General features: G+C 43.1%; 1 protein-coding gene across 1 annotated transcript in view; it reads right to left on the reverse strand.

Moving 5' to 3' along the window:
* Window positions 1-22,874, reverse strand: part of AAAS (aladin WD repeat nucleoporin) — a 444,387-nt gene that overhangs the window by 398,154 nt on the left and 23,359 nt on the right. Inside the window, exons 2-3 of the mRNA XM_085654670.1 lie at window positions 21,017-21,156; window positions 9,886-10,013 (exon numbers count right to left, since the gene is read on the reverse strand). Coding sequence (XP_085510796.1) covers window positions 9,886-10,013; window positions 21,017-21,139 — 251 coding nt within the window. The 5' untranslated portion in view covers window positions 21,140-21,156. The remainder of the gene's footprint in view (window positions 1-9,885; window positions 10,014-21,016; window positions 21,157-22,874) is intronic.

The raw sequence follows: 22,874 nt of genomic DNA on the forward strand, positions 1-22,874 counted from the left end.
TGCAACACCTGAGAGCTATTAGAAATAAAGACTTTACCTATCCGGTAGCTAGGCATTTAAATAAACACTACAATAATGATGTCAAGTGCTTGAAGTACTATGTTAGCGATGCGATTCTGATACACAAGACAATAGCTGGGAGCGGTTGAGACAAACCGAAACAAGGTCAATAATCAATCACGATTCCAAGTCAACAAATGGCCCAAATCTTGAGGAAGAATTATATCCATTTCTGTAAAATTAATTCTTACTAATAATAATAAGACATTTCTACAGCACACGGCTACCTCCAGCAGAGGTGTCCCGGCGCTAAGTCAGAGTTGGCTGTTTTCAGCGCTTTTCTAAATGCCTGTTCTGACTCGAACTCTTAGGAACTGCAGTTCATTATTCTCTTTAATTTCTGGATATAATACATGGTACAAGTGGCCTGGAAGTGACATTAAAAGGTAGAATTGAGTTTATTAGTTTTTGTATTGTTTCAAGTGATGCACAATTTTGGTTAAAAGAGAGACCTTTAATCTTTGAACATTTTTTATTATGGAGTACAAAGTAGTGCAGAAAGAACAATTATCCATGAACTATGTATTTGAGTGCAGAGTGTGTCGGAGTCAAATGTGGACACATTGCAATTTACCCATTTTGGCTCAATTTGAAGTTGAAGTGACAGTGATGAAATATAAGGTGAAAAAGCTTAATGTACTCAAATATACGACATGAGGCAGATGACTAATATGCACTTCAATTACTTTAAAGTCGGGAGTGAGATTCTCCTTGTACAAAATCAATTTTTGCTTTTAAACAACGCATGAATGTAATGTGGATTTACAATGAGGCAATGCCGGATACACACAGTCATTTGGACACTTGGGCTTAATTTTGAAACCACAATTCACAGTGATGAAATATATGGTGAATTAAAATAATGCGTTCACCATACTTGAGATGAAGCAAATGATTTATATGCATTTTAATAACCTTAATTTCAGGAGGGAGATTCTCCTTGTAAAAAATGGATTTTATTTTTCTTGTAAATAAGTCATGAATGTACTGTGGATTCACACTGTGGCAATGCCATGGATTTTCAAACTGCAGTCTTTCTTCCAGCACTATTAGTCACATGGGTAATACATAAAGGAAATGGTAATGGTGCTGCAAATGTGTGTGAGCAGGCCAATCATTTTGGTCGTAAGGGTGGAGCATTGTTAAATAAATAAGATGCAGAGAAACAATCTAGTGTCTGCACCGGGAGCTTCGATTTCTACAGAAACGGGTGGGGTTGCCAGTAGGTAGTAAGAGATAGGACATAGTTTCCATAGGTAAAGTAGTTTTTTTTGGTTTGCCAATAACTTTGGTGCTGTTTGACGAATCTTCACAAAATGTACAGAATTTGTACAACAGTCGGTTCAGCTAGTGTCTTGAAAGTTACTGGGTGATTTGTCAAGCGGTGACCAAGAAAAAGGGGGGGGGTTCCCAAAATGTTCGATAGGGATTTTAGACACGACTACGGCCCGAACAGCTGAACGGAATTACACCAAATTTGGCAGAAAGGTAGCATATATATATATATGATGTGACATGCTCTGTATATGGAGGGAAAATTATGGGACATCCTACAAGAAACTGTTGATTAATTTGTGACTCCTCCTAGGGAAAAGAGAAATCTGTGAGAGGTGTCAGACACTCCAAGAATGGTAGGGGATGCCACCCAAAATTGAAAAGATATGAGGAGGATGCAACATCCCGCCCCCCCTCGAAGAGACACATCTCACCCACCCGGGCAGCCAACAAACATTTTGCAGGGGTCCCAGCACTGGCTCTGAGGAGGATAGGGGAAAAAATAAGTGATGTATTTTGAAAGACAAGGGGGTTGGGAAGGGGAGGAAAAGGGGGAAATATGAAATTTGACCATATATCACCAAAGTTAATCAAGTTGGTTTATTAAAGTTTGATTTCGAATCTGTAATGTCTAACAGGCGACCACAAGACCATCTAAAACTACAACAAAATATAATAGAAAAAAATTAAAATTTAAGAAAAACACCTGAGTCACTACCACACACTGGGGGTGATAACCTCAAACATATTTAAAGTGCTTATTCAATTCATTTTTTGACGGGCCATTAGATTGCACATCTTCAACAATCTCCGGCAGTCTTAGGGACGCAGTCTTTGACCATGGGCATGGTTTACTATCCTCAGTTAAAAAACTAAAGGTGCCAGGCACAACGCAATAATATCGCTGCCATGTGTTCTACTTTACCGGCAGCTGTGGAAGGGTTTCAGCCCAAGTAGCTGCAGAGAAGGCATAAATCGTACAAAGCTTGTTAGACCTGGCACTTTGGCGTGGGTCTCCCTTCCACTTTTTGATGTTGCCTCATCTGTTTTTGCTGGTGTTAGATGCTCAGGGCACTGTGCCACTGCTGTCCAGTGCCACAGTGAAAGTCCTCTCTATTGTAAATTGATGTTTGAATTTGTGATTTCATGATTGGTTGGTTTGGTTAACCTGTCAGACCCTAGTACAGTGCACCAGGAGTGCCCAGGGCGTATAAATCCAAATGCTGCCGGTAGACTTGCAGCACTGATTGTGCCACCCAAAGAAGCAGCCTGTAAAAGTGTGTCTAAGGCCTGCCATTGCAGAGCCTGTGTGCAGTCTGGTACTGTCATGCTGACTGGGCAAGTGCACCCACTTGCCAGTCCCTAAACCTTCCCTTTCCTTCATATCAGACACCCCTATGGTAGGCCCAAGGGCAGGGTATATTGTAAGGATAAGGTAGGACATGCCCTGGTGTGTGTGGCATGTTCTAATAGTGAATTACAGTCATTTTCGTTTTTCACTATTGCAAGGCTACCTATTCTCCATAGGCCAGAATGGGCAGTTTGATTATTACATCTTATAATCCTAATGGAACATGGTAGAAATTCGAATTTAGCATGCCTGAACTCAGAATGATAAAATACATATTTTAGTGAAATTGGTTTTAACATTCTGTGTTTGAAAATACCACTTTTAGAAAGTAGGTATATTCTTGCTTAACTGTCCAAGCCTGCCTCTGCTAGGTTGTGTATTGCTTGTCTGGAGTTTGAGTGAAAGGGCTGGGGAATTACAGGAGACAGGGTGAGGTAGCCCAGTGGTGAATAGAGAGATCTGCATCTAGATGAGAGGGAGGAGTTGCACCTGGGACCTGAAAAGATCTGTGCCTTCCCTCCACAATGCTGGCTCCACCTCCTGTGGTGCGTCTGATGTCTCGGCCCTGCACTCTGAAAGGAAAGAAGGAGCCAGGTAAACAAAGTGCTCCAGGACTGACCAGAACTGGTTTGGACTAGGCAAAGGCCCCTCTGCCCCCAGAGGACAAAGGATTTTAGGGTATAAGTAGTGGGACCCCGATCCCAAGAATTTAGATCACTTTTGGAACAAGAAGAAACCTTTACTGAGGAGCGGAACCTGAAGAAACTGAGGAGAGACTATCCCTAAGCTGAAGTGCTGCTTGGGGGAATTGGCCTGCAGTGGTTTGCCTGACTGCCAAACGAAGGAGAAGAGACTTTGTGTGCGTATCTCAACTTGTAAGGATCTCCAAGGGCTTGAGAGAAGAGCTTGCCTCCTGCTGAAGTCTCAGGGACAACAGACTTCAACCACCAACTCCCCAAGAGTTCTTTGGAAGTGCCTGCTGCTGTTTTGGGCCTTCTGAGGGACTGCGTGTTGCAAGGAGCTGGAAGCGCGACTGAAGAGGAAGAAGCGTGTCGCCTTCGCAGTCGCTGGGGCTGTCGCATTGCACCGCATCACGAGAAGTGTCTCGCATCGAGGAACAAGCGTGCCACCGTCGCTGCTGCTGCCGTCGCATCTTGGATGTCGCCGGCACTGCATCAAGAAAAGCGCCTCGCATCCTTGTTTAAGCGTGCCGCCGTCGGAGCTGCTGTCGTCGCATCACGGAACAAGGGTGTCGCCGCTGCAGTTGTCGCATCGAGCGGAAGCGTCTCGCAACGTCGAAGAAGAGTATCGCCGCCAAAGCCGCTGTCGTCGCATCACTGGACAAGGGTGTCGCCGCTGCAGCTGACGCATCGAGCCGAGATCTCTCGCAACATCGGAGAAGAGTGCCGCATCCGGAAGATCTTCACGTCTTTATTTCTTTGCACCAAACTTTCATCGCATCAACTTCGCTGCAAAACTTTAGTTGCCCTGCGTGTCGCATCTAAAGGTACATTAACTTAAAGTGTCGCATTTAAGAACGAAAGAGAACTAAGCTAAAACTACCATCTTAAGTAACAGTATTGTGGATTTTTGTTGTTTCTGGTCTTGTGGTAAATCTATATAAAGAATACTTATTTCTGATATAAAACCTGTGTAGTGTCGATCTGTAGTGCTGTCGCTTGATTACTGTATGTGTTCACAAATGCTTTAGCTTTACACACTGCCTCTGAGATAAGCAGGTCTGCTCGTGCCAAGCTACCAAGGGGGTGAGCAGGGGTTATTTTAGGAGTGTACCCCTTTACCCTGACTAGAGGAGAGGGTCCCTATTTGTCACAAGTACCTACCTGTGCCAACTAGAGACCCCCAATTCTAACATAGCTCAATAGGCGGAAAGCAAACTGGAGCAGGGATCCCCGACATACCAAAATGTTATGGCCGAAGAAAACGGTTCCATAGTCAAAGATCTGCTACTTGTCTAACTGCCCAGGGAGGGCTGGGTGGCTGTGACAGAGGCCTGAGCGATGGAAGTTGCAGCTATAACTGGTCTCAGAGGACAGTGTTCAAATAGTGGATTGGACTTAGCATCCACAGCAGCTCTGCCTGTGATACCAAATCAGGATTCGGATATCTCCTGAAAGGTTACTCAAAGCGTAAGTTTTTGGGCGACGAGGAAGCAAAAACAACTGTAGAATAATGCTTTAAAGCTAGACTCCAGGAGAGTCTTTAAAAGTGGATTTCTCCCAAACCATATGCAATATAGACATAGTTCAAGTGGGTACCGGCAGGACGGTGAACAGAACAGATGTCTTGGTTTTGGAATGGAATGTATTTGTTCAGTCAAATCTACTTTGAGGGGACTAGTTTGGATTCTCCAACGTGGGTATTTCCTCCAGAACTGATTAAAAGCGAAGTATCTCTACGCATTTGGGGATATAAAAACATTTTTAAATCCATGCATACTCATTTTTAGCCTAGCCTAGCAGCAGCACGTGTTTTTAAATACATGCATACTCATTTTTCGCCTAGCCTAGCGGCAGCACGCATACTCTGCTCACTCTGCGAGACTGCTGTAGTAGAGTATGGGAGAGAAGCAGCACCCACTCTCCGCCCATATTTTTCATTGGCTTGTGTCATTGTCTTTCGTAAATGCTGCCTTCGGATTCGTTAATAGGCTTGTTAGTCCCTCCTTAATACGGCCTTGTATTCATTTGTAACCTCCAATGGCTACTGGCTCTTTTACTTCGGTTGTTACACGGGAACTGTTATTTAGTCTGCAAGCACTATTTACTTTACTTAGTTTCTCTAACTGCAGGCCGGACATGCACTGCTTCAGCTGAAACCGCTGGTATTTTTTTAAGCAGCACGGCTGCCCCCGTAACACAGGCGGCCGCTTTCTATCACTTTAATCCGGCATTATCTTGTGTCTGTTTCAACACCCCCAGCCCCCTCAAGTAAAATGGATTTAGAAAGGATTAGCGAATTAAGACATGTGAATTCCAGGTAGCACATAATCGTGTGCGAATGGGCTGAAGCTGACAACAGCACATCTGTGTTACATGTCATCTGCACTAAGCCACCTGACGGGTTGTTTTCGAAAGCCTGTTTTATTAACAACACCAGCACCAATACCACCACCACCACCAATACCACCACCACCAATCATCAATACCACCACCACCAATACCACTACCAATACCACTGCTAATACCAATACCACCAGCACCAATACCACCACCACCCCTACAACCAATACCACCACCAGCAATACCAGGACCACCAATACCACCACCAATACCATCCCCAATACCACCACCAATACCCCACCACCACAAATACCACCACCTCCAATACAAACAATACCAATACCACCACCAACACAAGTACCAATACCACCAATACCGCCACCACTATCAACACCACCACCAGCACCACCAATACTAGCAGCACCAATACCAGCACCACCACCAATACTACCACCACCACCAATACCAATACCCCCACCACCAATACCAATACCACCACCACCACCACCACATCAGCGCCTCACGCTCACTAGTAATAGCAGGGGCACTGTACGAGGCCAGAGCTGCAGCCGAGACCATCCCTCCCTCCCTCTCTCCATACCTGCCACAGCCCGCCCTCCAACAGGAGCTGAAGCTGGGGCCCTACTACACCTGGAGTGCTTTTTATTAGGTCAAAGATAGCAATGACATTATGCAACGCAATGCCACACTGCACACACATCACGGATAGGGCAGGAAATAGCCCCCTCCTACCGCTCTTCCTCCTGAGCTGCGACAGTTTAATCACAGAGCAAAAGGTATTGGAGCGCTTTGTTAGTGTTTATAGCACGGCTCATATGCAACTATCATTTCACACTTTGCGTCTGTGTAATTTACAACACTTACACATCTTCACTGCACTATTTATCACTACCTTCGCTCGCAATCAGCTGCCAACTTCTGCGTTCCAAGATTCAAACTGGCAAGAATGGGAGGCAGATCTTTCGCCCACCTTGGACCATCCCTTTGGAACGCACTCCCTCCTTTCATTCGTAAGGAGGAAAATCATGCCAGGTTTAGAAGGCACGTTAAGACATGGCTATTCGAACAATAACTTGAACAGCCAGTATTCCCCTGCCATCATTATGCTGTGTCTCGGCGCCGGGAAACCCTTCTTGGGTAGCTGTTGCGCCTTATAAATTTAAAAAATAAAATATAAATACTCTGAAGACGTCACAGGCCAGTCTCTTCCACTGATATTTACAATCTAACAAGCGGTCGAGAAGGCCCTTTATTGCAATGCAATAGGCCTCGCATTTGCGAGAGTTAGAGCTATTAGTATTGTAAATGGCAATGCCTTTTATTTATGTTTCAAAACCCAAAACATAAATAAAAAAGGCATTGCCATTTACAATGCTAATAGCTCAAACTCGCGTGAATGTGAGACCTATTGCATTGCAAATGCTTGTTTAAATAAATATCTAAAAAGAACATTCTTATATGAGGCAGAGACTGGATCCAAACCAGTCACTATCAAAGTGTATTTCACTTGATAACCACTCCAGAAAGGTAACTATCTAAAACCAAAGCAAGGATTACTCTTCCTTTCACATACTGAAATATGACACTTTTGCCTCAAGCTTTCTGGAAGGTGCCCTGTGTGGAAATGAAGAAGGTCGTTCAGACCTTCAAATTCTTGATGTCCAGAAGGCGGGGTAAGTTAAGATGGCAAGAGAAACAGACTCCGTTTTATGTTACGACACTGAACCAAGCCAGTAGTCAGCAGATTATGCATTATTGCACCTTTTCTTTGCACTCCAGTATGTCCAGTTTTGTTTCACCATAAAAGAGAGGTGCAAGTATCGAATGCTTTGCAAAACTAGACCATTTTAGTGACTCGCTCCATTCAGGTGGCAGAGGACTTAGATGGCTTGGCCATTATGTGTCAGTGACTAGTAGACTGCAGTTTAAGTAAACGTATATGTGCTGGATTTCTCTCATGGTGCATGTGGAGGACAACTAACGTGGATGAAATCCGTTTGCGAAAATGTCACTTCGGAATTCATAATTGCGAAATGCTTGGCGTTAACAGAAATAATACGTAAAGTGTCAATTCATGGCCAGGTGAAGGAGGCATCCGACCTTTCTAATAAACTGTAATAAGAAGTTTCGCATTAACTTGTGTTAGGAGCACTATAAAGGGCCACATATATCCGAGAGAACTGTTCTCTTGCATATGACGTTTGGAGAAGTTTGCCCGGACCCATGTTGTGCGCCACATGTTGTGAATATCTGGAAGCCGCATTGCACGACATTCATGGGCACCATAAGCAGTTGTGATGTGCAACTGAAGCCACTTTTTTATGCATGTGCAGCATTTTAAAAAGTGCTTAAGAATTAATTCATGAAGCTTTGAGCTTAAAGTTATATATAACCTTGCGGCGGCAATACAGTGGAGTTGAACGCAGAACCACCCCTTTGCAAATATTACCATCTCTATATGATGGTCAAACACGTTTGCATTAAGAGAACAAAAAAAATGAAAAAGCATTGTAGCACAAAAATTAAAGAGACAAGGAAATAAATAACTTTTCAAGCATTTTCATAGTGGGTCCAGAAGAGGAGTCAAAACGTCCATCTGCAGCTGGCATGCTATTTCCGCCGACCACGGAAACATTTTACTCAATAATTCGAATAATGAAATGAAAAACTGTACATAGAATAATGGTAAAACAACATCAAGGACAGCAAATGGCTGGGCAATATGTAGTAATAATGTACATAAAAGATTCTGAACAATTAAGGATTAGCGCCGGAAAATGCATGAAGGGGATACAAGAAGAAAAAGAACAATAAATTCATACACATCACAGACTGAGGTGTTGTCGGCTACATTGACTATGTCAGGAAAGCAAAACACAACAGAGAAAATCATTGCACCCAACAAAGGTTTAAGAAACATTTGTTTAAGCAGACAAAACAATGTTGGTTAAAAAGTGTGCGAGGCTTCTCTATAATGATAGGCACTAAGGATGGTCTTTGTTGTCCTCTATACTGAAGCAGACAAGCCCAAGTGTCTTGCTTAGTTAGCTTTGCCTAGCTGCATATGTTGCACCTTTACTACACAGCAGCACCGCATCTTTAAAGCGGGTCACCTGATCATTTCCTATCTATCCTCTTGCTGCCATCTCCATTGCACTTTCTTCACATTTAAACGTCAGAACCTGTAGAATTATAGGGCCTGATGTATAGGGGTGGGCGGAATTTGCGAAATTAACTTTCGCAAATTATCGCGAAAATGTTTAAAATTATCGCAAACAAGCGGAAATATCGCGAAGATGCGGAAGTTTTTTTCCGGCATGTTCGCAAGATTTTCTGCATGGTTGCGGGTCGCCAACTTACCCATGTGGTTGCTTGCGGGCGCGTCCATCTTGTTTTGAGTTGTCTTGCGGTGCATGATCGCGAGAAGAAAGACGTGATCGCGCGACGCATGACGTCACTGCGGGCGCAAACTGTCGCGAGACAGCGCAAATGGTTAAAAACAATACAACATCTCATGGAGAACGCGACCGGATCAAGAAAACTTGTCGGCGAACGCAGGGATTCAGGTAAGGCGATCGCGCGCGAGAATGTATTATTTTACAGCGCGAGCAAGAAACAAATTATCGCCAAGCTGCGGAAACCGGAAATTTTGACATTTTCGCGCTCTCCGCGGAACGCGAATATGTCAAATTATCGCAATTTCCGCGAACGGAACGAAATTTTCGCCCAGGCCTACTGATGTATCAAAGGGTTTCCCCATTCTGTGTCTATGGGGAAATGCGTCAGTACACGTGGGCCTTTATGTACCATGAATCCAGTACAGAGGCGAGAAAGATAAATCCGCAGCATGCACTATTTGTTGTGACGCTTTTTCTTGTTTCATTCGAATCCCCTCAGCTCTGATCACTTGGTACTTCCTCTCCACAGAAAGGGTCTTGCAATACCTTCGATGCACTGCTACTTTTTGGTACAACATTGCAGTCACTAGAACTGCACAATCCAATCCTGCCAGTCCCGCCAAGGCTCTGCAGTCGAGCAGCTGGGACAAACGATTTCATGGGCTTACAATCTCTTAAACGCTCAGTCACAACTCTTGGAAACCCCTCTTACCTCCTATCTCCTATCTCAGATGTTAAGTATAAAAAAACGTCTCACCAGGCATTGCGGCATCGTTTCCAAATGGCCTCGCGGTGGTGGATGAAAGCTGCCTTCGTGCTGTGCTCCAGACGCCCGTGAGGTTTCAGACTTTCCTTGGGGATCATCAAAACGGGCAAATTTACACCCTTCAAAACAACAGACACACATCATTTGAAGAAAGCGATAGGGAAGTTGCTCGGCAGATGTTCATTTGCAAAAGAAAATGTAAGTGCTACGGCCCGCGTCAGGAGGCCGCTGCAGCCTGCACCATCACCTCTGCCAAGACAGCACCAACACAACTACTGACCATCACACGCCTACAACACAACTACTGACCATCACACTCCTACAACACAACTACTGACCATCACACTCCTACAAGTGTGACAGTTCAGACTATTCCAGGCCACCAAACCCATAACAATGGCTTGGGCAGCAGGTATTAGTCATTTTTAATGTACATTGAATTAGTTTACAAAGGTGTTGCTCGTCTCATAATCAGACAAACAGCGACACCATGTGGCAGATTGCCCAAAAGCCCTGGTGCAGATTGGTACCTAGGGACCCAGTCTAGGACAATCAAGAAGCTTCTTCAAATTCTTGGCTCTTACTAACTGCGTTGTGAAAAGGATGAAATATTTGGAAACAACTGAGAGACACGGATAGATCAAGGATTATGAGGGAAATCACAGATGTGAGAAACTATTATCCAGAGCTAATTGAGCACCATAGTAAATAAAAAAGACGCAGTAAGAATATCTAGTTCATACTGGTTATTTGTGAGGTGCATGTTCATATAAAGTGCTCTTGGGCAGTAAAAATCTAATTCCAGAATAGACCTCCGAGTACAGCCACAGCAGGGGGATTTAATAAGCGGTCATGTAGAGCCAAGAGTGAGGGGAGGGCCAAATAAACAATTCTGTGCAATTGAACTAAATGAATAATTAGTATGTACGATGGAAGTGAAAATAAATGTGTATCAATATCACATTGAGAGCCAATGTCAAAATAAATATGTTCACACATTTATTACTAAAAATGAAAAGATCAAATTCAAGTTTATTACACAGTGTTACAAAAGTGACACGAGAAGACATTTTTAAAGCCCCACATTCTGCATATAACAAACAAGTTACTTACCTTCGGTAACGCTCCTTTTACTGGATTCCTACCCTTTAAAAACCTTTACAAATATTTCCATGTGCCAATCTGGATCCAGAAAATATTTCTCCATCCGGCAGTAAGTGGCGTCATGCGCCACCACATCAATCGCACTCGCCCGGAAGTGATGGTCGGAGCAGCATGTAATCGTAACCCAAACACAATGACATTTTCTTTCTTGACACACTCCACAATGTCAGACGTAGAGCTCAGCGTGCCAATTATTCGTGCCATTGTGCAGAAGTCTAATTTGGGACATTTTTAGATGGGAAAAAGACTCCTTTCCACAAAATGGAGAGATGGGTGCGCATTGAGACATATGCTGTTTCAGTATTCACCAGAAACCGCATTACCGACGGTAAGTAACTTATTCTCCCGATTGATACTTCTAACCACAGATTCTTTATCTGTAGAATAAATACCAAAACAGTACCTCCTCAATGTTGTGAGCCTGTGGAACGACCCAGACCAAAAAGTCAACCAGGACCGAACAGCCAAAATGCCCTTCCCGTCGGACCTGGCTATCAAGGCAATAATGCTTTATTAACGTGTGCACTGATGCCCATGATGCAGCCTGATAAATAACGAGGACAGGACCTCCACATGCCAGAACAGTGGTATCTGCCTTGGTCCTGGTGAAACTGGTCCTCAATCCTTCTGGAGGATGCTTTTTGGCCACTGTGTAGCAGATTTTAATGCAGAGGCCTATCTACCTGGATAAAGTACTCTTCCGCACTGCCTTGCCTTTCTTTGTATCAGAGAACAGCACAAAGAGCTGATTGTCCACTGATCGTCTTTGGTATGATCGATGTAAAACCTCAACACTCTTTTGTGGTTCAAATGATGGAGTCTCTCTTCTTTTGAGGGGTGAGGTAGATCAAAGATCATCGGAAATGTGATGGACTGTCCGATAAACTTTGGTAGCATGGCATCTCAGAGCTTAAACACCAGTTTGTCCAGAAAGAAGGCTATGTTGGCTAGCTGTGCTGACAGAGCTGAAACCCACTCATGCAACAAGCTGAAGTTATCGCAAAGAAAAGATTAACTTCAGGAACAGAAGAAGCAGAAGACAGCTGTGCAATAGCTCAAAAGCGGTGCACATAAAAAAAAGTAAGAACCAAATTAAGGTCCCACTGAAGGATCATGAAGTGTTTAGGAGGAAATATGGATTAAACTTTTAAGAATTCACATCACAACAGGTGATTTGAATAAAGACAGTTGGTCCAGTAAAGGCAAAAAGGCCCAACAGATGACCTTTAACCGCACCCACTACAAGTCCTTGCTGGGCTAAAGATAACACTAATAACAAGACATCTAACAGTCTGGCCAGCAACAGGTTGGAACTATGGGTCCACACCAAGCCACAAAATTGTGCCATAAACCGATTTCATAGAAGGATGTCTGACCACAAGGATGACATCCACTACTTCGGTAGAAAGATTGAATGCATTCAACTGCTATCACTCAGTCTCCACCTAGGAGGTGTAAATTGCAAATTGCCTGGGTGGAAGACCCCACCAATGCTCAACAACATCCCAAAGCGTCAGCTTGATCGAAGGACGGATGCTTTTTCCCCAGAAGTTCCGGTTAACATACTCTCCTGACCCAATCTGGAACCGCTAGGATGACTTGGGCCTGGTCTTTCCTGATCTTCTTCGGAACTCTGAGCAGGAGAGGTAGTGCAAGGAAGACCAACAGAAACCCTTACTCCACTCTAGGTAGAACGTGGCTTAGAGAGATGGCCATCTTGGGAACTCCAGCATGCAAAAGTGTTGACATTGCACATTCTCTGCGGTCGTGAAGAGATTGAGCCTGGATTTTTCCCATTGCTGGAAGAATCACACTACAATGAGGGAAAGACTGGAGACAAAGGAAGAACAACAACCAATTGTAGTGGTCCAGAATCCAAGGATGAAAAGAATTAGGAACATCACAAGGAGAACTGAACTGGTCAGAAAGCAGAAAAGATGAGAAGGAAATACAAGCAGTATAACTCATCCTCCCCCATTTTCAAATTGATAATGAAATAAGATATGAGAATAACGTTGTGTTTTCAAAATAGACAATGTAACATAGTATAAGCGAAACATTGCGAGAACGTAACAGCAAAGTCTTAGTGTAGACTGTAAATAAATTGTACCCCAAACGGGGACAGATAATGTAAATGATGGGAGTTAACCCAATAAGACACACCCTGTATGAGGGTAACAGTGTACGAATAGTACGTGAAGATGGAACTAAAGCCCATAACCTACCCCCTACATAAGGGCGAAAGCTAATGTAAATGGGACTGAACCCATGTCCTACCCCTGGCATGAGGGCGTAAGCTAATGTGAATGGGACTGATCCCATTAAGACACACTCTGTGTGAGGGTAACAGTGTACAAGAAGATGGGACTGAAACCCATGAATTACCCCGAGGCGTAAGGGAGGTTAGCTACTGTAAATGGGACTGAACGCATAACCTATCCCCAAGCATAGGGATGGTTAGCTAATGTAAATGGGACTAACACCCATACAGCGATGCCCTGTGTGAGGGTGGAAACCGTAGGTAGCCCATGTAGGCAAATGTACTCAGAAAGAATGGGACTGATACCCATTCCCGTCCCGGATATAAGGGAGAATAAAGTGTAATGAGAAACAGGCAAAATGAACAATGAGCCCCTGAAGGTGTGTACCCAATGTCAAGAAATGTAAGACAATGTGCCACCAAATTCCCCTGAACAATCCCATGCAAGATAAGTAGGCAGGTCTGGAGCTATGTATAACATTTTAGATATGATAAGCAGATGACACATAAACAGAGAATGTCACTGAGGTTGCCAGTGAATGGAAATTGGAAAAAAAAACACTTGTGGCTGTTTCACAAGGCTTACTTATCATTTCTACTGCCTCCTGAATAGTTTGTGGTGGGGCAGCAAAACTTGAGAGCCCTTTCCAGCCGATAGCATGGTGCACAAAAAACTAGTTCCACGGAGATCTGTAAACGGCCAGGGCAAGTAGAGAATGATGCCGCAGTAGAAGATTCATCACTGCGCGATCTATTATGTGAAGCGCGCATGGTGGATGGCTCATATTCTAAGTTAAGCACGTTTGTTAGGCATCACAGACGTTTCATAAAAAGGGAGTCCTAAGTAGCTAGGCACCTGCAAGATTCTTCTGGCTTGCCTGAAAGTTTTCTGGGCAAACATAAAACATCTTCGGTACGACAGAGGCATTCCGGCATGCGCTGGCTGTACCATTCCTTGGAACAGATAGTTTGAGCTCTACGGCTTACAGCAGAAGATTCTTTGATGAAGAACATGGCGGCACGTTTATGGCGCAATGCCGGGAGGCTCCTGGCACGCTCATACGCCAAACTTTGACACTCAGAGTTGCACAACCATAACGTGAAGAAGGGCGTGTCGTCACAGAGATTCTCGTCGTCGAGGAGATCCGCACAGCTCTGCAGGTGAGGAAAAAGGCATGCGCAATGACAAACAACCGCATAACGGTTTAAACGGTTGCTAAAACGACCAAAGGTTGAATTCTGTGGGGAACAAACAATGTTCAGGCACTCACCACAGATAGTGGGATACAAGCGTCAAATAGTTCCCAGGTCCACCGCAAAGTTGAACTCCTGACCAGCGAAGACAATTCCCACCTCAGAACCACGACATGAACAGACACGGCAGCCACTTCTTGTAAAATACCCCTGGGAATAAAGTAGATTGTGCAGAGGATCACACAAGGTAGTGAGCGCAGTCCACAGCCTCAGCCACAAAGTTCCCGTTAAGACACAGAAAACTTTCAATATGCGCTCAAAGTAATACGCAGACAGACCTTCCATGACACATCTTCTAACCACCGTTTGAAAATCATGGAGAGATAAACAGCTGTCAGAAAGTTGTAGAGAGCGTACTACAGACTGGAGTGGTACATCCAGAGTCCATGGAAATGTCAATGAGCGCAGTACACTTAGATTGGGGCTGTCTGATGGAACGACACTGGTGAGGATGCGTTGCGCCTCATTTTCACTTGTACCTTGTTGACATCTTGAGTATTGTGTGGAGAACTTGTTACTTAGTTGTGGTCGTCTGTTGATCTGTGAAGAACTTCTTGGTTTCATGTGAGCACTATTGCTTTTCTGTGAGGAAATTCTTTGTTCACTTACTTGTTTCTTCTTTGGATTTTCCCTTTCTGTGGATACCTCGTCTTGTACTTTGTGTTGGCAGTATCGGTAGGCTCTGTAGTTTACTCTATCTTCAGGTCATCTTTTCCTTACCAGGTCCTTGAAATCCGTTTGTAGCACGTAGGTAGTCACCAACTCGTTGCCAAAATAATGTAGTAATGAAGGTCCAAGCAGGTAGGATGTAGATCATGAAGTTTTATTGAAGAAAGTTACATGCAGAGGAGTTGTAGTGAAGCAGGTAGTTAAGTTCTGTAGAGCAGCCCCACCAGGAGCAGCCTGCCTGCTGCTCAGACCATTCTCCAACGGTCATACTTCACCTCTCAGGCACCCAACTTTCCAATACGCATCATCACTCCAACATTCCATGCAGCACACCGCACATTCACACTGGCTGAGCAGGGGGAGAGATAATGGCTGAACATTAACATGAACAGGATACTACAAAGACCTTCGCCACTTCCAGGTGTAACTGGCATTTGTGATCTGCCAGGTGTCGCTGTGTGAGTTTGCCCCACCCGGCGCTTAACGACACTGTCAGGTGGTGAGCTATCAGAGAAATGCCCTGATGATTCAGTCAAGTCCTGAGGCTCAGGGCCCAGGACCCCACCCTGCCCTGCACTGCTCGTTGCAATACCACATGGTGGTGGTGCTGTCCATGAGGACCAAAACCTGCCTCCCACTGATGTATTGTTGGAACGCTTTTAACACCAAGCGAATGGCCCACAACGCGAACAAGTTGATGTATCCCCGACAAAGACCTCTGCTGTCCACCTCTTCCATATGACCTGTCTATCCCCGCAGAGATGCGTCCGTCACCACAGTCAGCTCTACGTGATGTAGGGAGAGCAGTCTGATGCTTATCCAATTGCGGCTGAGCAGCCACATATGCAGATCTTTTGCAGTCTCCTCCACAGCCTTGACGAATTATGACAAGTCACCCTGGTGCAGTGCCCACAGAAACTTCAGATTCCACTGAATAGCTCACATATACCAACTGGCATAGTCGATAAGCAGAATGAGGGAGGCCCAAAGACCAAGAAGCCTTAGAGTGACCCTCACTGAGACCCAGGACCGAGATCAAACATCGGGATCACAGGCCGGAATGTACATGACTCTTGTTAAATCTGTCAGCCTTAGGGTGGTCTTCCCCCAAACTTTTTACCTCCCCTCCTCCATTTTGCAGAGCTTAATTTTGTTGGCCTTAGGATTCTGTCCACTCAGCCATAAGCTTTTCATTTACACGTACCCTGCAATAGTAAAACTCAATATATCCTTTGGTTTCTCCATCGCTACCTATGGGGATGACACTTAGATTATTATTCGCAAGGATGTTGATTAATCCAGAGCTAAAACTCACTTACATCAATTTATATGTAAGACCATCTTGTGGATGAAGGCCAACTCTTGAAAAAATTAACACTGACAAGAAGTTTTAATTATTCTGGAAGAGTCTCCGATTTAGTCTAAGGGATGGTGGCCTGCTGATACTGACACCTCCTCTCTCCCCACTTCCAGTGAGTTTGGTTTAAAAGCTTGAGTTTTATGAAGTAGATGGTTGTATAAACAACACTGGAGCCTTTCCACCGTAAACAGGATATTTATTTCTGGAGCACAGACAAAGCGTACACCACACCAGCTGACCGGACACCAACTGCCTCATCTAGAATCCAGCTTGGATTACACGCGAGCACTTAGAACACCTCAAGTGTTCCAAAGGAAGAATGGGGTAAGAACACAAAGGAAGGGCTAAAACACCAACTGCCTCATCTAGAATCCAGCTTGGATTACACGCGAGCACTTAGAACACCACAAGTGTTCCAAAGGAAGAATGGGGAAAGGACACAAAGGAAGTGCTAATACATAACAGGAAGATCGGTAAGTACATTACAGATGATAAATGTTTACAACATTTTACTTTGATAATTCTTTATCTATGTACATCAACAATGTAGCTGCTTCTTGTTTTTTCTACCTTGGAGTTCTTAAGTGTGTGTCCTTGGGACAAGTAGGCCTAACCCCCTGCAGCACAAACCCTTTGGCTGCCAGTTTGCAGTACCACATTATAGATCAGGGAACGGCACTGTTCGCAGTTAAGGTAATATTTTTGTCCATATGTTAAGGCTGTTCAAACTTGTATTTATGGTTCATTCATTGAAAGCCTTTATTATTAGGGTGAGCGCTAAGTAAATGTTGTAAGCTCTGACTGCACTACTGACAGTGGTTCCAGTATAAAAATGTGTACACACATTTTCAAAGTATAGCAATATGAGGCTATGTATAATGCTCCCAGAATGCGCTCTGATTTGATGCAAATATTTGCAGAAGCTTGAAAGGAAGGTTGATAATTCTTTGCTTTCAAAATAAAATGTTCATAAAAAAATGAAAGCAGGAAAAAACTATTTCGATAAACTACTGTGCAATTTCAAGTACCATTTCTTGCCAGCATCATTTAGTAACATGTCTTGATGCATGCTAGTATTTCCCAAAAATATTCATAATGGAAAATCAGTGTAACCAGTTTCAATAAGATTATGGGAAACAAAAATAAACAAGCATTGGCAAAGCCAGTAGGTCTGAAATTGTTGGTCAGCTTTTAGTTTTGTCAATGTTTGAATTGTTTTGCCATGGTTTTTGTAAAACCTTATTGGTGTGGGAGCTGCAGGGCCCTCACCATTATAACAAACATTGGCAAAAGCAAAAAAAATTATTGGGCTCAAAAAGCACACACTGCCACAGTAGTTACTGGCACTGAACAAAACTACTTTGTGTGCCGATATGCTCCTTGTGAAAGAACAGAATGCTGTCACTCACAGTGAAGCCAGTCGATACAGAGAGAGAGACAGAATTTTAATTAACGCAAAAGGTTATTGTCAATGCCAGAGCAAATTAAGGGCCCAATTATTAAAGGAAGTTTTAAAAGTGCACCCATGGTATATGTCCTTGCATTAAGTGCAGCTATCCCGCTTTTGTGAATTCACAAGTATTTACAGAACTAGGGCAAGAAATAGTACTCCTAGAAAATATTTGTGAACTGCATTTTAGCATGAGCAAATATGCATGAGTAGATTTGTTTTTGCAAAAAATCGGAGTGCTTGCAAGTTCATTTCCCTTCAACCACTTTTTTCTCAACTCTAGAAGAAGGTTTACGTCTGCCATTGTCAGGAGAAAAGTTCCAACATTTATCAGTATGGGAAAAGATTAGAGAAGAGTTGTTGAAAAACCTTAAAACATGCAAGTTAGTAGGTTTGCTCAGACTCAAAGGGCATTCTAAACCTGGAACTATTGCTTACCACTACCTTCAGCCCCAGTATGTAGATCTGCGGAAATGTGGCAACATAAGAGGATTGCAAGTATTCAAACACTACTATAGCCTTATAGCCCGCTGTAGCGGGCTATACCGGCTATTAAAGGCCTGCTCCAGGATTAAAGGCCCAGGCCGAAGGTGAGGGACTTTAACAAGGGAGGGGGACTTTAATAGCCGGTATAGCCCAGCTACGAAGGACTATAAGGCTATTAGAACATCCTGCCACTACAGGGCAGAATGTTCTGACAAATTAAACTAAGGCATCTCAGAGTTCGAGGTGTTTTAAATCCCCTCCGGCTCCGAGAGGCCTTTGTGAAAACCTCATTGGAATGTTGCTTTGCGGGCCTTTACTGGCCCGTAGAAGCGCGGGGCACTCCATTGTCTTCAATAGAGTGCTCCACATTCTAATGTTCTAAAATGGTATGAGCCCTAGCCTAATCAGAGAGGATATATCAGAGCTCTTATATAATGAGATTGCTACCATAATTTGTCAACGCACTACATGGCACCAAAGAGACAAGTGGATTTTGTAACAGGACAAGTGGATTTATGAAGCAACCTGCCCCAAGGACAAGTAGATATTTTATTAAATCCCACACCCCTGACAATATTTCTCCTTTAAACCTAACCTTAGTTTGGCACCCTATAACCAGATAGTCTCTGCCTTTTGCATACAAGCCATCACTTTAACCTTGATTTTACCATTATGGTCCAGGGAGCTCACTGAGTTCTGCATCCCACTTTCTTGTAAAACATCCTAATATCAAGAAAATGAGGGCTGATGGTCGCTCTTTTCCTTACCTGGGAGACATACATCGGAGTATACTCCCATTGGACATTCATCACCTAGTTGATCATATAGCTTTTCGCAACGCACTTGAAATTTGTCTCATTCCTTTTCGAGCAATATCCGTAAACTCCTAGGGTTGGGACGCTTCTCATGCTATACTCCAATTAGGGGCAACTCTGATCTCTCTAAGATATTTCATGATGGTTATATGTCTAGGTGGGTCAGGGCAGGGATTACCCAACTAGGTTGCTTCTATATCGAAAACCGATTGAAAAGTTTCTCAGAGCTTCGTAATGACTATGTTAGCAATAGGGATTTTTTTAAGTACTTACAGGTTAGGGATTTCTTGTCAAAGAAAATGGGGGGGCGCTGTCATTTCCAAAATATCATAGCAATAGATAAATTATGTTCGGAAACTACCCCTAGAATCGGGGAAATATATAAGGACCTTATTAGTACTCTCCCGGATGATCTTGATGAACATCTTATTAGATGGCAGACTAACCTATCTGTACAGCGAGTAATACCGGAGCGAGCGCTAGAGCTTGCACAAACATTGCTAATGTCAATAAAAGTGCAAGCACAATTCTACAAAACATTTTTTGCCCTTTACTACACACCGTATAAAATGGGCCAGCGGCTCGGGAACTGCTTGTCCACGCTGTTCATTGGCGGCAGCTAATGATATTCACATGTTCGCCACGTGCCCATCACTTACTAACCTTAGGATAGAAGTATCTAATTTCATTTCGGATTTATTGCAGGTAGAAATTACTATCTCCAGTGAAGAAATGATCTTAGGAGTGGCTGCAATTGAGCGCCCAATATACCAACAGGGGCTGATTTTTGTTAGCAATGGCAGCTCTTAGATTGTGTATAGCCACCGCATGGCTTGATCCTCAACCGCCATCTTCCACACAATGGAGGGCTAGATTACTTGCCATATGTAGCGTGGAGGTGGCCATATATAAGAACAAGGGATCTAAGAAAAAACAAAGAGGAATGATGATTTGGGAACCATTGTTACTCTGGATAGAAGATCACAGTTAAGGGTAATATATTTAAGGGAATAACCCTAAGGCGAAAGTGGATGTGTGAATCTCTTTCTCTTTGTTCCTTATTTTCTTTCCCTTTTTGTTTTTCTGGGCTATCAAATCTGCACGCTGCGAGAGTCTACTTCTTCAACGTATATACTAAAGGTGGTTCAACCGAAGGTGCTTCTTGCCCTTGGTCTCCTAGGGGGGAGGGGGGGGGGTATGTTATGTATTGTATTAAAATGTCAAATGTGAATAAAAACTATTTAAATAAAAAAATGAAATTGGTCTCATTCCACTAACATAGATATTTCAGTCTGTCCTCCCATACCAGTGCCAGGATACCTTTCTAGATGACAGATTTAGCTCTATACCAAATCCCGATAGAATAGAACCTGGCTGCTTGGTGGATGTTCAGTTAAGAGCCATAAGACATGAAGGGAGGAGCCTGAACACCATAGCTCATCATGCCGTGCTCTGCTGACGACTTAACTTGCAACCAATCTTGTTTTGAGGGGCTGAGCCTAAAACAATCCTTCTGTTAGGGTAGCATACAGTACTTAAGTATGTGACTCTAAGTAGCTCTACTTAATAATTCTTCTTGAATATACATCTCCACATGGACATTCTGTGCATTTTAGTACAACTTATGATGCCACAAAAATATAATGTGAGGCCAAGGTTCTTACTTGAGCTTGAAACGTAGCAGGTGGACTCATGTAGCTTGCACCAGGCACCAGTTCATTGTTATATTCATACAGAGTAACCTCTCCTTCAGGTACAGGAGGCCGGAACAGATCCAAAGTACACATCTCCGTTTCCTCTATCACTGCAGAGAAATAAAAAACAAATAAAGATGAGCTCAGTCCTAAAGACCAACGCAACTGAAACAGCAAAGAAGCTGCTCTAAAGACCCTCTTTCCCTCAAGCCTAATAGGAAAAGCTTTCTACTCTAAATGAGAACCCAAAGCATCAATGTTTGAGGACACATAGGTTTTGCACTCAAGTAGCAGGAAAGAAAGGAGTAAGGCAGCATTAATAAAATTAGATGGATTGGAGCCGAAAGAGAATGATACCATGTTAAAACTGAGGTGGGATAGGTAACTATCCAATTGCTTCTCTATTTTCTGCTGTCTGTATGTATGTATACTTAAAAATTTTAAAACCCGCAGTACACATGAAGGAATTTGTAACTTACACTTGGGAGTAAGTTTACTACTTTTCTATATTCCCAAACTGCACTTTTGCTGTAACGTAATTTTTTTTAGTACCATACACTTTTGCAGTAGGTTCAGGACTACACAGGGCCAACCATTGGTACTGCAACACTTTTGCATGCAAAACAATCGAGGCAGGTACTTAAAATAAAACCCTATAGGAAATAAATGTTGAATTAAGTTAAAATTAATGTTAAAAAATATATAAAAATAGAAGGTATTTATTATTCAAGTACAAAATATTTAAAAACGTATGCAATAGGTTATTAAATAGTTCATAATAAAAAAAGCATATTCTTTGTATTTTATCATTTGTAGGTTAAATATTTTATAATTGAATAATAAGTATGTACTATTTTTCTCTTTTTATCATGAATTTATATATATTTTTAACTATATTAAATAATTTAACAATAGCATTTCCTATGGAGTTTTATTTTAAGTCCCTACCTCAATTATTTTCTATCGGAGAGTTATGCAGTGCCATGTGTAGTCTTACTACAAAAGTGTAAGTTGCTACAAAAGTGTTAAATAATACAAAAGTGCAGTTTGTGAATACATATAAGTAGTAAACTTACTCAAAAGTGTAAATATTCTCAAAAGTGCAGTTTGTGACTTAGGTCCTCAGTTGGTATCCTTAGCTTTACTTGTGACAACACACCAAGTATAGTCAGACCCAGCAGGATATTGTGGCATGGATTAGCAAATTTTGCGGCACAAATATAGAAATTTAGCAGCACAAATATGGAAATTTAGCACCATTTTTGCAGCACTTTATTTTACTCTTAACGATTCATTTTCAGCTTGAAATCAATGGAAAATGTTTTAGCAGAGTATTCCACTTTTAAATAGGCATGTTTAAAGTGTCTGCAGCTCTACCGCAGCACAGCTCCAGTCCTAGCCTCGTGGGAGCGAGCTGTATTTCTCCCTGGGATGTTCTAGCGCCCATGTATGCACATCTGCCTGGGCACAGTTGCGTCCCGGATCGTGAGGCAGGACACCTCTTCCTCAGGGACCCTAGGGCGCAGGATCGTAGTGGCTGATCCAAATAAGTGAGAGACTGCATAGGGAGGTTATCTCCGGCTCACCTGGTCCAGTCTTCATAGGTCGACTTGACCATACACCTAACACCCTGGTACTATTCCTTGTGCATAATACACAGAGGCATCTTAAAACCTAAGAGGAAGTTGTCAGTGTGAAGCAGAATACCAAGTTGCAATCAATTGCACCTGCTGGGTCTTTTACAGTAAGCCACGAAGGAACACACAAGCTATCACTCAGGATTGGCTAAAACCTCCTAGAACCGTACTGTCCGCATTCTTCTGTCATG

This window comes from Triturus cristatus, chromosome 4_1, assembly GCF_964204655.1.
Source record: "Triturus cristatus chromosome 4_1, aTriCri1.1, whole genome shotgun sequence".
NCBI classification, from domain to species: Eukaryota; Metazoa; Chordata; class Amphibia; order Caudata; family Salamandridae; genus Triturus; species Triturus cristatus.